Below are 16,569 nucleotides of genomic sequence, written 5' to 3'. Positions count from 1 at the left end.
AGAGCAGCAAGCTCCCATCACTTATTAACATCAAATGACATGGGCAGTGATATGGCCAGTTGTCTGTGAGACTTCAAAAGCTCAGGAAACTCAGGGTCTCAGTCCTTTTGGATAAGACCTAGGTATAAGAGGGTAGGCAGTGCAGGCTAGTTTGCTGGACACTGTCGTCTCTCTGCCCACTTTGGGTATAACTTTGCTCTCCTGAGTCAGTGGGGATGGAGAGTTCATTCCTACGGAGCAAAATGAGGCCAGTGCTGGCAGGTTTGAAAACACACTTGCAATGCGCAATTTTCTTATCTGGTAGCTGCCAGGCAGTCCTCTGCACCTGCCCCTTGGGAATGCATGCTTTCCCTTTCAATTAACTCCCCAGGGTACCCCGCACAGGCCTTTTCACACGTGTGACCTGTAATTACTAAGTGATGAGGTATGATGAGAAAATGTCAAGCCGATCACATACCGGTAAAGTGCTTTGCCCATCTTTTTTAGAGTCATTTCAAGCAAGAGCTTGCGAATCAGCTGGGGTGCTGACACTGCGTGATATTTATATGCCATATTTTTCTTTTCAGTTTCATCCTTACCAGAAAGGCTGTTAAACTGGCCCATCTCAGTAAGGAAGAGAGGTAAGAGTTCAGAAACTGTAAATATTTTAGAAAGAAGTCAGTTCTCTGGGATGCTGCCTCACAGGAATATGTGTGTGGATACGTGTATGCATATGCACGTATACACATGCTCAGTGCAACTACCAATACTGGAAAGTGGGGCAAAAATTGAGCGTTTAGCCTAAACAGGCGAAGACACTAATGCTAATATCGAATCCAGGTATGGATATTTCTGAGTTTCCAAGTCCTGCCCATTCTTCCATGTTTTGACTTATCAGCTCTGTGTCTCTGTGTGAGCTGAGAAGATTTTTCTGAAGACATTCCCAGACTGCATCCCCACTGAAAGATGCTTCACCCCAGGGATAGGGAGCGTTGACATGCATAGTTTTGGGTGTCCTTCAAATTCAGACTGGACCATAAAATTTTTAAACCTCCGTGTTTACAACAGTATGGTTTCTCTACTAGTCTGTGAAATGAACAAACAGTACTTTCTAAACGTGATTTTTGGTACGCATCCAAGTGAAGGAGGAGCTCTGCTTAGGAATGTGAATAGAATTCTTCAGCTCATATTTTGTTCTCAGCTATAGTAAATCTGTAGGGATTTCATTGATTTATATTGCTTCTCTTCTGGTCTTACACCAGTGAACATGAGAATGAATTGGCTCTGCATCCTAAAATAACTGTACAAAGATTTATTTCTTCAGAGCTCATTGCCAAAATCAACCTTCATTTCCCATTCCCTGGGTCCATTTTGGATGTCACATTTAGGCATCAGCATTTGAACTAAGCTTTAAGATAAGAACTTGAAATCAGACTTAAAAACAAAGCCAAACCCAACTTTCTTTCCAACATATTGCAATAAATGTGATTTTTTTATAAGAAGAGCAATAGCTGAGAGGGTTTTTTCCACCTTTTTTTTTCTGACTCTGATTTTATTTTCATATAGGAAGAAGAAGATCTGTGAGGCATATGCCAAGGCAATGGGGATGGAAGAGGCTTTACATGTAAGAAATGCATGCCTGTTTTCACCTCTGTTGTACAGTAATGTTCCTCCTTTGTTCTGGAGCATGAAGCCAAAATTCCTGCTAAAATGTGTACCTAAAATTGCATGTTGTGCCATACAATCTGTACTCCCAAGGGGAGGGCAGCAGCATCTAGTACAGCAAGAAAAGAGCTGCCAGTCTCACTCTTTACAAGAAAAGAGAAGGCAGTGCATGGTTTAATTTGTCTTGTCATTTCCCCATGGGAGGCTGGTGCTTCTGTAAAAGTGCAAAGATTTGTTTTGTGCAGATGGACAGCATCAGCCAGATGACATGGCACTCCTTTGACAGGTATCCTTAGCCTGTTTTTTCCCTCTTCAGAGGAAATTTGTTTTTTATTTCCAATTTCTCTGCCAGTGTTTCACTCTCTAATGTTTGCTAATACTTACAGCCTGTGCATTATGAAGAAAAGAACTGGAGCGTGGAGCAATATTCAGGGGGTTGTTACACAGCCTACTTCCCACCAGGCATAATGTGTTCTTATGGAAGGTAAACCGGAGAATGCTTTGCTTTCTAATTTACATTTCTTAGCTCATGTGCAATGATATACTTTATGCAACACTTGTGGCATATGTAGCATATTGGGGGAACTCAAGCCCTCTTTCCACTCCCCTACTCCCCAGCTAACAAGGATCTTGCTATTGACTTTAGTAAGAGCAGGGTTTCTCTTGTGACTTCCGAGGAAACAAAGCAAGTCACAAAGGGACCTGCTAGAGCCAGGAAACCTTTCCTCGCTACATTACTTACAGTATTTGCAATAGATCCCTTTAAAGCTTTCTAAGACCTTGAGGGCACACATCTTGGACAGAGAAGAGCCTTCACTGATTGTGTAGGTGGAGCATCAGGTCCTGGTGAAGCCCATTGAATCACATCACGAGGGGAAGACACAAAACCCTTACATGAAAACTCATTCGCTCCTCCCACCCAACAAAGCCTCCCATGCCCTCCCCATGCAGAATTGCTGTGTTCTTAAAGGAACATGTGAGATAATGCTGATTAATACTAGGTATATCACAGAAAAGTGTGTGGAAGGCACAGTTCAGCAGTAATAGGAACAGACAAATCTTGTATCCATAGCCAAAGACCAGACAAACCATGTAGCACGTCGCAGCGTGAGCTCCTTAGCATGTCCGTCACGGAGTTACACTCTGCCTCTGTGCCAAGATGTGTGTGGGAAGAAGTCATCCCATGCAGAGACTCTTCTGCGGTAACTTATCTGAACACTTGGGTAGTGGTGGGTGAGGCCTCTGACCTGGGGAAGCTGGTGTCAGGCAGACAAGGAAAACCTCATCGGGGGTTAGATGGGAGCCCTCGGAGCAAGCAGATCTCTCTGAGGGAAAGGGGGAGCTCATTACCTATGGCTGGGTTGGCGGGGATGCTTGTGCAGCTTTGCCCAGCTGAGGGGCTGGCTTATATGACCCTGTGGGGCGAATGCAACTCCCTGAATGCAGAGGCCTTCAACTGCCATCCCCATTTGGCGGAACTTGCGGCCAGGCAAGTCCAGCCTCCAAATAGAAGCTGGTATTAGTGACCCGTCCCTGCAAAAACATCATTCACATCCCATTGTAATGGCAGGATAACAACAAAGCTGCCATGCAGAAGATGTAAGTCTATCAGCTGCACTGCATTTCTGGAGGCTGTTAGGATTATCCCTTATCCCAGCACTAAAATAAGGCTCGTATTATTTTGCACGGAAGCTGGGCACACTGATTTATGCCTTAGATTTTCTCTCTCTCAGATCTTGAGTTTTGTGTACAGAAGCAGGTAGGTGGTCCTGCGGGGACAGCTTATTGCACCGTGCTCCCCAGCCCAGGTCTGCAGGAATTCTGGAGAACTGAAGTTTGAGCGCTTCATCAAAGCCCGTAAATTGCTTTGAGAAGGATCATCGCTTTCCTGTTACTTAACCTCTGACATTCTCCATTTGTTTTTGAAGGATCATTCGCCAGCCTATTGACAGGATCTACTTTGCTGGCACGGAGACAGCTACCCAATGGAGTGGATACATGGAGGGGGCCGTACAGGCAGGAGAGAGAGCAGCCAGAGAGGTACAGACCGTTGGTTTGCTTTCAACATCTCTATTAAAAGGTTAGAAAGGATGAAGTACAGCTCCAAGGGTCTGATTTTGTGCATCACACCCTGTAATTGTGCAGAGGCTCCTGGAACTGATGGGGAAGAATCCCAGAAAAGGATGTGAATCAAAGCCTTTCTTTTTTTAAAACTTTACTTAGTTGCTATTGAATAAAGTGAAGCCAAGAATCTCACCCAAATCAGAACATTATGCAGTGTGTTGCTGCACTGAAGACTTAAAACGAAGCTTATGCTGTATACCTCATGCCTAGAGGAAAAAACCCTCCAACCTGATGCTGCCCTTAGATATAGTACCGCAATTTCTAACAAATTAATCACTGTATGTTTTAAAAGTAATTTAAGTCATAACAAATGATTGCAGCTATTTCCTATGCAGCAATCTGGAAATCTGAGCATTGTTCTCATTTTTGATCTATCCCTTCTGCTTCTCCTTTTACGAGAAAGTACCGTTAGCTCGGCTTTATGAATTCATAATGGGCGGCTCTGATAATGTCTAAATCTCTTCAGAATGACACGCATTGGGCTGGGTTCCCAGTCACCGTGAAACCCCTTTACAACAGTCTGGAGGGAGGAAAAAAAAACATTAAAGGGTGTACATTACAGTTACAACTGCTGTATGGCAGAGCCACGGAGCTGTTATTTAAGGGAAAATCAGCCCTTTGCTTCCGTTTGACAGAACATCATATTCGCCCTATAATCCTCATTACTTGCTCTGTTTCAAGTCACCTAATTTGTCTTTTCTTTTCTCCATGCCTGCGAGCAGTAGTTATAAAGACGGTTAGCTGTCTCTTCTGGAGACATTGATTTTCCCCGGAGAACGTCCATGATTGTTACAATCAGTTTATTCTAAAGAAAAATCCTCTATGAGCTTTGTACTGCCTGAATAACCAAGGGATAACTTTGTAATTGTATGCTTTGAAAGCCCCAGAGTTGTATCTCTCCTCTTTCTAGTTTATGATCCAAGTAGCATCACTGCTAACAGGCTTTGCGTCCCGAGTGTGTGGCGGTAACCTCACCTTGCTATTTCTCAAACTGTCATATGAAAAAGCATTTTTACTTATACTGAGAAAAAAAATTAAACATCTGGAGAAGCTGTAGTTCCTGTGGATTTCTGAGTGAAGTCTACTTTTTACAAATGACTCGCTGAAACTGTCCATTTATCCTTAAAACACTGGTTAGGCACAGAACTGTTTGATAAACAGCTGTCATATGTTTACGCAAACTACCAAAACTGCCTCCTCCTTCTCTCTTTGCTGATATAAACAGAGAAATCACTATACATTTTCTGGTTCAAGGCACTTTCAGCTAGTCATAGTTACGCCTGTTATCAATGTCACCTTGCTCTGACTTGCTCTACTTTTCCAAAACTGAAAGTAGCATGGGTTTTATTTTTTTCTCACGTGGTGCAAATAATTTTTTTTTCTAGATATTGCACAGTATGGGGAGGATCTCAGAGAATGAAATTTGGATGCCAGAGCCAGAGTCGAAGGTAAGCGGACTTTCTCGCTGTCACCCGGTCAGGCGCACACCCCTCGGTCAGGCTGCAGTCCCTGTTTCGGCGATTCCTATGGGGCCTGCCCCTGGGCGAGGTTTTGTTTACCTCACATGCTGATGGTATTAATTTTTTTGACTCGTCCACGGAATATTATTACCCCTGTCTGAGGGGTGGATGGCCAAGCACCAGGGACAAAGATCTCGGAGCCTGGGGCACTGCAAAATGCAGGAAATCAGCCTAGTTCTGCCCAGTCCCAGGCCATGGTTTTAAGCCAAAAAACTTCCTTCCAGTCACAAGTGACTCCACCTTTGCTCTCCTGTGGCTGCTCGGGATGACAGAAAATACGCATTTCACAGCCCTGACCCTCCTTCCTACCCCCAGTCTGGTCCTCGGGGAAAACCTGTGATCTCCCCAGCCTAGTGGGGGATGTTGGCCGCCTCCCCACTCACACGGTGAGGGAGACCCTGCGGTGGTACCATCTCCTCTCTCCCCCAGGATGTCCCAGCCCAACCGTTCACCACCAGCTTCTGGGAGAGGAACCTGCCGTCCGTGCCGGGACTGCTGTGCCTGCTTACCTCTACCGTGTGTTTCAGCTCTGTGGCTGCTGCGGGGCTGTTTGCCTATAAAAAGGGACTACTAATTCGAAACTAGTGGGGACCACACGTCCAGTGGAAGCTGCATACTCTTCTTCCCTTTTACCAGATGAGTGTTATTTGTGGAGAGAAGTGGCACAGACAGCTGGAAAGGGCAAAAGTTGTTCTCCCTGTGATTTTTCTTTCTAGCACCGTAATTAATGCATCAAATCTACTGCAGTTGCTACCAGCGAAACAGAAATAAATCAACTATGGGGGCATTTTTCAAATTCGCCTTTTCCGTGTCCATTTGTTTTGATTGGGCATGATAACATCGATGATATATTCCTCGCACAGGGAAGGCAAAATGCAGATCGTACCTTTCCTGTAAGGCAAAGAGGCCTTGGAGAATGCATTCGTTTCCACTTGCTGCTTTATTTTTTACCACATGAGATAATAAATACCCTTATGTATTCACCTCGGGAAGCAGCTCGGAATATCTGAGGTTATTGCTAAAACATCCCCGCTGCACAGAAGAGATTAGCATGCCAATCAGATGTAGAATTGCCAAATTAATTTTCAAATGCATTTGATTAATTATTAATCATCACAACGTGAAACTTAACCACGAGCTGGTTGAAAAGAGGTAATTAGTACGAAGCAGCTCGCTAAACGGCAAGAGAGGAAGCGCGAGTGGACTTTATTCATCCCGCTACTGAGCAAACATCCGTGCTTATCTGTTCCGCAGAGTGCCTGCGTCGGTGCGGCACGGCCACGGTGCAGCTCTCGGTTGCTTCCTGGCCCAAAAGCATCTGATCCAGCCCGGCCGTTCCCTGTTGAAGCGGAGTGAAATGAGTTAGCAAAGTTAAAATCCCTCCAACTTGCAGCAGATGCTAGCTGTTATTTTCCAAATGGCAGCAGCTTCCTGGCTCCCTGTCAATTTGCGGCCCCTCGTTTTGCTCGTAATCTGTACTGCCTTCCTCCTATAAGGAGAAATATATTTGGGTCTTGAATTACTGCCTTGTAAATTACAGTAATTGGATGCATCTGCCTGTTCCGCTCTTATTATGTACATGACACACTTAAAATAATTACTTTAGTGTTTAACTGAAATCTGGAATATATGTTTCGCAATGTACCATCATTATGTGATCTTTTTGCCATGAAATGTGAGCGTTGTATGTGTCCATGAACTCAACTGTCATTCAGCCTGGGTGAAATGTGCCTTTCAATAATCCTGAAACCTTGACAAGAGGAGCTCTTCTATAAACTTTTCTTCAGATTCTTTCTCGCGTTGGTTTTTTGTGAGTTTGCGGAAGGTGGTGTTTCTCTGCACCTGTGTTAAATCACCAGGCATATCACATGCAGCAGCCACCAAACCCTTGCTCTGCTGGATATGGTCCATATGTATATGCCAACAGAAATACCTACCTACCCAAGATGACTTTGCGCCTGGCCTCTGCTTCAACCACATCCGTATGTCCTCTCACTTTTTTGGACCAAAGCCTTGTAGACGCTGTAAGCGCAGACCAATCTCAGCCTAGGTGCTGGTGGGCTCCAAACCAGAAGCCCTTTCCAGAGGGAAGGGGTGCTTCAGGTGGCCCCTTGTCATCAGATGCGAGCAGGTGCTCAGGGTGCCGGTGTTAAGCACCACACAGAAGAGGCTGTACGGACAGCGCATGTCTCCTGAGCTACTTTGTTCATTGTGCACAGCCATTCTGTGTGAGGATCAGCCAGCCACTACCGATTTCTTCGGGGGGGAAAAAGCCTGAACAGATTATTTATAAGAAAACTATCTACATTTTCAGCTTCAGCTTTCCCATCTACGTTGCACTTATGCACTTCAAATTATCCACACTGAAAAGGAGAGAATAGTCTCAGTAGGAGGCAGCAATGTTGGATTTTAAACACACTGAACTGTAGTATTAAATGCTTATTTAAAGGATTTTTTGACAGGTCATTTGACAGGTCAGTTTACCATCCACCTTAGGAACATTTTAAGGGGGTGAAGTGACTAACGTGAATTGCTGTTTGTCTCGAGGGCCCCCTGCAGATTTTATCCCCAGCTCCAGCCGTTACCAAGCAGGGATTCCTGTGCGCTAGGACTACCCTGAGCATGCAGCCTGGCACAGCCACAGTGCCTGCTCGAGGGCTCAGGGAGGGAGCACAGGCTCACTCCTCACAAGCCTTTTTTGGCGTGAAACGGTTCTGCACCGTTACACACTTCCCCCAGAGGGATATTTCCACTGCCTGAAAAACACTGTCCATATCTGTTCAGAAATATTCATCCATACCTGTATTTGTGGCAATTAGAGCCATTCATTTTTGTGCTGACTTTAAACTTGACATCTGAATTTCACAGCTTTTGTGTGCACATGCAAAAGGGACCCCAAATCACCTGGACTACACCCTTGGGCTGACACCATCCAGCTTCGCTTTTCACCTTATCCATGCACATTTCTGTTGCAATTTGTTTGGGTTTTGAAGCGCAGGTTCAATTCAGCTGAACTAGTCTCAAACCTGTTAAACAGGGCCAGGTACAATGTTCCCCACTTTCCAGGGAAAAAGCACGTCTCACTGCTGTTGGAGTGGTAAGCAGCAAGTGAAATGAAAGAGGTTGATTAAAATTGGCATTTCTGAAACTCCTGCAGCTCCCAGGCACCACGCTGCTGCAGAGAAAGGGCAGCGTTTGCCAGAGATTATAGACCAGTTTCCATCCTGCTTTCATGCCCTTTCTGACAATCAGAACAATTTCCCTGTTTAAACATTAAACATTTCGCTTAAATATTAAACAGCCAGGCATCTTTCTAAAACCAATTTTGAAACAGAATGGGACTGAGTTTATTTCCGCTGACAACTCTCCAAGCAAGCCGCTGCCTTTATTAAAACCGTGAGGCTGAAGCATTGTGGAAACACCTCTTTCTGCTGGGGACCACGTGGAGTCCTCACCCGGGCCGTGGGGCGGGAAAGCCTTTGGTGACCTTCCCTAACAGGGGTGCTCAGTGCCCCAGCTGGTGGAGGAAGAGCCCTGCCCCCCCTTGGCAGAGGTGGGAGATGCTCTGTCCTCTAAAAGTGAGGGGTGAGACGGGAGAGGCCAAGGTCCACACCAAGTCCATCAGCACCAGGGTGGGAACTGAATTGCATCGACTCGCCTGGGAAACAGGAAAGCCTCAGGTGAAAGGGCTGCTGTTTGATGCTTGGAAATAAAGCAAAGACCAGAGCAAGCACTGGCAGAAGGAGCAGCAGAGCGGAAAGAGAGAAAAATATAGGCTAATCCTCCATACTAGCAGTGAAATAAGGGGCACCATGGAGCAGATAGATCAGGCAGTCCAAAAGAAGCAAGCGGAGATGATGCATGTGAAAGAACCTGCCTCTTTTTTAATTAAATTGCTGGTTTTGCTTACAGATACCACAGCAACTGTGCCCAAGCCCCTCACAGCGTGTCACATAATTAGCCTTTCAACACCTTTGAGAGCCACAGAAATCGGCATGGGGATGGAAAAACACTCCTGTGAGACTCATGCGTCCCACCTCCTTTCTGCCCCGCTCCCCTCGGCTGCAGCTCCCACTTGTGCAGTGCAGCACGGCTGCCCCCTCCCTGGCTGCCATCAGCCAGCCCCGTGGGGACGGGGACCTCGAAACAGGATGGGCTGCTGGGCCATCAGGAGCTGGACGGGCAGGAGGCATGCGAGGAGAGCTGCCGGCTGGCTTTTTTGCACCACCAGCCCAGGGAGGTTTTCCTTCCTTTGTCACCTGCCCGTCACACAACCTATAAAACGCCTGGTGCGGGAACTGACAACCCAAACCCTTCTGGTTGGAAACCCACCATGTGAGAGGTCTGGCAAGGAGCCACCATCATGAGGACGAAGCGCTGGGTTGAAGGGGCTGCCTGCTTTGGCGCAGTGGACGTGAACCTCCCCCGGATCAGGCAGCATCCCTCCAGCCATGCTCCTCGCGCGGAGCAAGGGGGAGGTCTGACCACATTCACCCGGGGTGGTAAAGGTACACCCAGCCTCAAAAGCCACTCGGGGCAAGCAAGTGGTTGCAGGCTGCAGCCTGCGCCCCGTCTCTTCGATAGTCGTTCACCAGCAATACTTTCCAGTCCATGTTTGATCCAGCCTCTGGTTGTATGTTGTTTGATCTCTTTTCCCAGGATGAAACATAGCCCCCACCGCAGGCACAAATTAGCATTATATATCAGAATAAAAATACCACCCAGGGGGATGTGCCAACGTTGCGCAGTCTGACGGGTCGAAACGTGCAGGTTTCCCACCAGTCGGTTCCCATGTCCTGTTGACCAGGTTCTGCTGCCTGGCAGCAAGGGCTTTCCCCGGCCAGAAACCATGCCGGGAACGAGCTGGGGGCTGGTCTTATGTTCTCTGCACAGAGCTCAGGTCCCAGTTCCTGACAGCAGCATCATGAAATAGAAAAATGGACAAATCCAGAGGGTCCTCTTCTGTGGAAACATGATTTTAGTCGTTTCTCTTCTTTTCCTTTTGGGCTGTTTCTCTTCCATGGAGCAGTTGGAAACAAACAATTTTACTTTGTAAATGTTCCCTGCAACAGTTGCTTTCCACACACACAGAGAGAAAGCAAATTTCATCTTGGTGAATATCCAGAAGGGGAAATTAAATGTGCTCTTTGTTAGTGAACTGTAACTTTTTCTTTTCCCACTCAGCTCCTGCACTTGGCAATCAATGCTTTGGGCTCCAGTTGCAATTCCTGTTCTGCTCTTTATTTGTAGCGCTTGGCTTCCCAGTTTCTGTTCTCTGTTTCTTGCTCTCCTTGGTTTTTTTTTTCTGGACTCATCTTACATAGCAGAGCCAGAATAACCCAGGACACAAAGGAGGAATAGGGTGAAAACTTTTCCTAAGTGAGAGTGCATTACTTATGAGAGGAAAGGGAAGCTTCAGCAGAGCGGTGCTGGCCACTTGCTGGGTGCCAGAGGAGGTCAGCAGTGCCTCCGAGCTGCCCGTCTCCTCTTCCAGGGGTTCCTAGGAATGTGATGTGCCCCAGCCTATAACCATGAACGGGTCAGACAGCGGTGTGAGTTTGCACTGCCTGTGACCTTATCAAGCACAAGACACTATCAGACAGACGTCCTTTGCTGTCTCTATCTTCACGCTGTTATTCTTTCTCTGTGAAATGTAACTGTGAGCTCCACTGCCACTCACGGTGCAACAAGACGGCTTCCACTCAAGATGGGTTGAAAACGAAGCAAAGGACATAGTTACCACTTGTGTTGGGATCGGGACTTCCACGGCCAGACCATTCACTTAAAAACTCCTCGGATTATTGCCTGAACACCATCATTTTCATCAAAACATTGCTTAAATCCAGGATGTCCGGACGAATTACAAAAGGCAGAGCCTAGCGTTTGATGGGGAGACGACTGTCAGCAGACTCCAGCTGCAGACAGCTGTGCTGAAGCACGGCCGGCCGCCCGTCTGCTGCACAGCAGCACGGCACAGCGGGGCTCAAGGCTGAAATAAAGGCTGCCATCTTCTGGCTACATAATAGCAGTATTTTATCACCTCGCAAACAAAAACGTGGCAAAAGCTTAAGGCTTTGGTTTGCAGAAAGGTCTCAGTGGGTATTTCTGCGCTGGTCCTGTTGGGTACCCAAAATATCAAACTCTGGAACGGAAGCACACGAAAGGAAAGGGATGCAAGTCCCCAGCTTCAAGCCCCAGTTCTCACCCATCTCCAAGCTCCGATATGCCACATTGGAGGAAGCAGAGAAAGGCAGGTTCCATCCCTGCAGCTTCTGCTTCCCAGCACTAGCCAGTCCCTGGGAGAAACCAGGGCGCTGAAATGGCTGCTGCACCGCCCCTCTGCCGGCACTGCAAGACAACCTCTGAAGTCTTAAGTCTTTTCTCAAATCTTAAGCTTAAGTCTTTTCTGCTGCTTGGCAGCATGAAGGAGCTGGGAGAAAAGTGTGAGCACAGATCCTAAATGCAACTGAACACTCCCCTCCTCTGAGAAGGGGGTTTCTTTGGGAGCAGTTTGCTTTACGGATATAGATAGAGGTGGTGGCTCAAACATGCAACCTCTGAAAAAACACTCTGGCCAAACTCTAGCTTGTAAAGAAATGATTGGGAAATAACATAGTTTCTAATTTAGTTTAATATTCTCGTTCCCCTTTGGGCTGAATTGGCAAGCGGAGGCTGGAGTAACATCTCCCCTTGATTTTGATTAAGTGCAAGCATGCATTTCAATTGTTTAAGATAATGACTGCACAGCCCGATGGGGCATCTCACTGCCTCAGACCTGGAATAGAAGTTTCCACATCTGAAATTATAATGTAATTTCTGCTAAATGCAACACTGCTGTGCAAAGTGTTTTCTTACAACTTGGAGCATATGCAAATTGGGAGCGAACAGCCCGAGAGCTGACAAGGATGCCTCAGTGCATTATTAATACACTTCCTTTTCTCCCCTTCTTCCTATCCAAATATTAGAGCATATTCGAGTGCAGTGTTGAATCCCATTAGACAGCGGTGCAGGCGCGAACCGAGACATTTGACAAACCCCACCAGCCAAAGGCTGGTGTTTCTGCTGGGTACCGCTTCCTCGAGCGCTTCTTCAACAAGTCTCTGCTGCGGCAGGGAAACGGCACTCGATGAGACCCCCCCGAAGTTACTACTGGCGTTCAATGACTTTATGCCCTCGGGTAGGTGAGGCTGGTCTGCACTTGCTCAGACCCATTCTGCTGTAGGTCGGACCAACGGATCGCTTGGATCTGGATGAGGCTTCCCCCCCCTCGAAGTTGCAGGGGGAGGGAGTCTGCAGAACCTGTAGATGCCAGAGTACATGGAGCTGGACAGATATTGATTATTTCGTTAGGGCTGTTTCACTAAGGAGTGATTGTAAAAATTGCTAACAGAAAATTCCCTGAGCACGTAGCAAAAACCAACCCTGGGTGAAAGCTAATAACCCTTTACTTCTAAATTAGAAAAGGTATCTCGCATGCTGTCAAAACAGAGAGTGAGGCTGTCTTTGACCCACAATGGACATAAAAAGTCACACCCACTTTCTTTGCCTCTTTCAGCAAGGCCAGGAATAATGGAAAACTGGGATGAGCTAGCATGGCACTGGGTAAAGACCCAGGGGCCAAAACCCTTAATGTGTGTTTCACAGTTTATCACAGCTATTTAAAATTTATTTCTGAGCTTTTTCTAGCCTAGCTTCAGAATAGCTTATTGCTATTGACTGTACAAATCACGCAAACTAAAATCAATTTACAAACCCTCTTACTCAGGTGTATTTTTTTTTACAGCTTAACTTGGTACTCAGCTGCTAACTGAAAGCTTTTCTAGCAAACACCACTAATATTCTAACTTCCTAGAAGATCATCAGGCCTTTGTTTTTCTTTCCAGTGACCAACAAAATCATTGTACAGCCTGCCTGCATAAAGGACAGCTATGTATTAACATACTACATGTGCAGCTACCTGTTAACATGCAATTTATTAACTTGCATCATGTTAGATTCACAGGGCCTACATTATCCCTGTTTGCATCTCTCCAAAGCTAAATATCCCAAGGAAGTATTTAAGTACCCAATTGCCATCGGCAGTTGGTGGGAGGCAGAAGCTGCCCAGTTCGGTATCCAAAGCGCGTCTGTGCCACCTGCGCAGGGCTGGTTGAGGACACACGGCCTCTGGAAGAGCTGCCACCTCTCGGAGCAGCAGCTGGAGGCTGGACAAGGTGCCCTCAGGTGTCTGAAAGGCACAAGGCAACTGCGTTTCGGCTCCCAAATTGCTCTCTAGGTGGGTCAATATCACGTGCTCTTTGAAAACATCTAACCTGGTAATTAATGTCTTTGCAGAACAAGGAAACACACGCATTAGCTATAAAATCTCTTCTCCTAACCTGAGTTCATCCCATGTATTTGAAGCACATAACTGAGATACCAAAGTTAGAAACCCGATCAATTTAGGCACCCTCCTACACCGGGAGTGAGAGAGAAGGATGTGTCCGTAGGGACCCTCCAGCCCTGCACGGGCTGAAGCACGAGGAGCCCCCCTCCCCGCTCTCCGCACAGAGGAGGACCAGCCAGGCAAGAGCTGGGTCTCGGCAGCCCCGTTGATGGAAGCACCTCAAACGAGGTGGCAAAAACTTGGGCCTTAATGCATTGGTCGAAATTAAACAGAAAGCCTCCCCTTGTTTCCAGCAGATACCAAACTGTATCTTGGTTCCGTACGGTCGGAGGCCAGTTTTGCCTTTCGTTCTCGGATGCCTTTTTTCTGAGGCAACCCTACAGGCCCCAGGGGAATTTACCCTGCCTTGAGCCAGAAGGCAAAACTCGACAGTCCCTCAAACATTTTGGGATTTGCTTTGGATGAGTGGATTGGTCTAATTATGCACGGCAAGAGGAAAAAATCATCCTCAGTTCTCATATTAGAAGTGAGTTTTGTATGATTTAGCCAAACAATTTGCAAACACGTCCTATCCTCTCCTAAACAATGAGTGGGATTTCTAACTGGTTTCTCAGGAAATCATATTAGTATCTTCTATAGATGTTATCCGAAATGCATTTCTCCCGTATTAATCTGCCCAAATTAATTTTTTGTACACTGGACTGCTGGAAACAATGAAGTGCCCCCCGGCTGACATAGTCTCTTTGACATGCACACGGAAAGCTTTGTAAATAAATAAACAATAACAATACTGCCATTTCAGTACCTCCTCTGGGATGCCGCAGGGTATGTCTGAACAAAGGGTTAAAGAGGTAGTTCAAATGCGACCCAAGGCAGCAATGTTTAAGAGTGATAACCACTTGTGAGCTGCTGCGAGGGCCTGTGAAATGCATTGCTGGTTCTGATACGTTTCTTAGGGGAACGGATGCTTTACAGAGCATACAAAGGATTAGTTGAGGATATTTGCTTTCATGGTATTTGTGTTCTTTTATAACTTGTAAGTAATACTGAAAGTTAAGCCTATGCAAAGAGCAGAACATGCTTTTGACGCGTTTTGCACATGTATGGTTACTCTTTTTCCTATTCATAGACTACATTTTTGTGAAACACAGGTCCCTTCCCAAGGCTGAATTTCTTCTTCAGTTACATTCTCTCTCTAGCACTGACACTGAGCTGCTGGATGAAATTAAGCCAGTGATTTTTGTCTCTCTTTTCTTCCAGGTTTTTTATGTTTACACCACACAGTATTTGGTACAAGGTCTGTTTCTTCCCATGTTCGCCCTCGGCTGCCTACCACCTGCCCTTGACTCTTATCAGCAGCTATAAAATGTGTCCCTGCCCATACGTGTTCTGGTAAACAAGGTGCTGTGAGAGACGTATGTTCATGATGGGGACGCTCCAAATCCACCTACAGCAATAAAACCTAATTCTTAAGTGTAAGACAGTTGGCCATCTATACGTTAGGAAGAATTATTGCCAAATGTGGTTTGATTTTTTTGGTGTTTGGTTTTTTAGGGGTTTGGGGGGGGGTTTTGCCTTTTTGGGGGTTATTTGTTTTTTTTTATCCTTCTTATTTACAGAGCTTTCTTTACTGAGAAAAGCTGAAGTTACCTCACTGGCTTCAGTATGGAATGCAAAATTAGTTGTGTTACTAAGTAATACTCACCATCACAACCAAGTCAAAAGGGGCTTCCACAAAAGAAAAGCCTCAAACAGTAAATGTGACATGACAATATTTATTGATTCTAATTAAGGTTAAAAAAAGGTCACAGCTGTCAGATAAAAATATCTGCAGAGCCTATTGAAAAGGGAACTTAAGAAGGAAACCAAGGGAGACAGTCACCACAGAGGCACTTGAGAAAATGCTACAGTTATAAAAGGCACAAATTCATCACACACACAGCATATATATTCCTGCAAAGTGAAGTCACTCTTTTTTTCCAAAACACAGAGGCAGGCATCACTGAACACCGACCTGTACATGACCACAGCAGACACGCTATAAGCAGCAGTCTATGACAATGCCTAAACGATTTGACTGTAGAGATACTTTGAAAGCAAGACTGCTTTGGCCATCTCGTTTTTGTCTCTGCTGAAGAACAGATTGTAAGATCAAGGTGACCTTAAGGTGGTGGAGATGGGAGAGGGGACGTTAGTCCATTTAAACACAGGTCAGGTTTATTTGTGAGCATTTGTAACCTGCGATTCAAGCGGGTTTGCTTCTTGCCTGAGAGCAGTGGCAGATCTGTTGTCATTTAATCCTGGCTCCTTTTGCATCCAAGTACTTTTGGAGGACATACAATTCCTTCTTCCTCAAAAATATTTTTCTTTCATGTCTCAAAAAAAAAAAAATCTTAAAATTTCTGCACTTCCGTAAAGTCTACCCCAGTGAAACAATTGGAATCAAGATCTGCATTGAGAAAAAAATGCCCTAGTTAAAGGAAAGACAAGGGGCTGCCTCAGATTGCTCACTTCCTTGTTATTGTCGCGTAGTTTATACAATTAGCTTTCAAGTACTTCGGTTAACACAGATTTTCATGCCATGACCCAACATCCTTTGCAATATACAGTTGCTATCAGAACAATGTACAAGCAAGTAAACCTCTTTTTTTTGCAAACTTTTAAGAGCCTTACAAAATATGCATGATAACACAAATTGGTTCATAAGAGACAAATACTATTATTTCCATGGTTGATCCTATAATACATTTCATGAAGCTGGTAAACTGCTGGAACTTTCATGATAGCAGATTTCTCATCAAACATGTTGATAAATTAAGAATACAGCACGACTGGTTACCCGTTAAACCAGACTTCATTCCTCTCTTTGAAGGGTTGGCACGAAGGAATTTAAAA

General features: G+C 45.7%; 1 protein-coding gene across 1 annotated transcript in view; it reads left to right on the top strand.

Moving 5' to 3' along the window:
- LOC142093040 (amine oxidase [flavin-containing] A-like) overlaps positions 1-7,074 on the top strand; it is a 39,491-nt gene extending 32,417 nt beyond the window's left edge. Inside the window, exons 10-15 of the mRNA XM_075173927.1 lie at positions 567-620; positions 1,546-1,603; positions 2,031-2,128; positions 3,573-3,684; positions 5,154-5,216; positions 5,718-7,074. Of these exons, the coding sequence (XP_075030028.1) occupies positions 567-620; positions 1,546-1,603; positions 2,031-2,128; positions 3,573-3,684; positions 5,154-5,216; positions 5,718-5,873 (541 nt within the window). The 3' untranslated portion in view covers positions 5,874-7,074. The remainder of the gene's footprint in view (positions 1-566; positions 621-1,545; positions 1,604-2,030; positions 2,129-3,572; positions 3,685-5,153; positions 5,217-5,717) is intronic.
- The last annotated feature ends 9,495 nt before the right edge of the window (positions 7,075-16,569 follow it).

Source organism: Calonectris borealis, chromosome 1 (genome assembly GCF_964195595.1).
Source record: "Calonectris borealis chromosome 1, bCalBor7.hap1.2, whole genome shotgun sequence".
Classification (NCBI taxonomy): Eukaryota; Metazoa; Chordata; class Aves; order Procellariiformes; family Procellariidae; genus Calonectris; species Calonectris borealis.
This window is presented reverse-complemented; position numbering and strand designations above follow the sequence as displayed.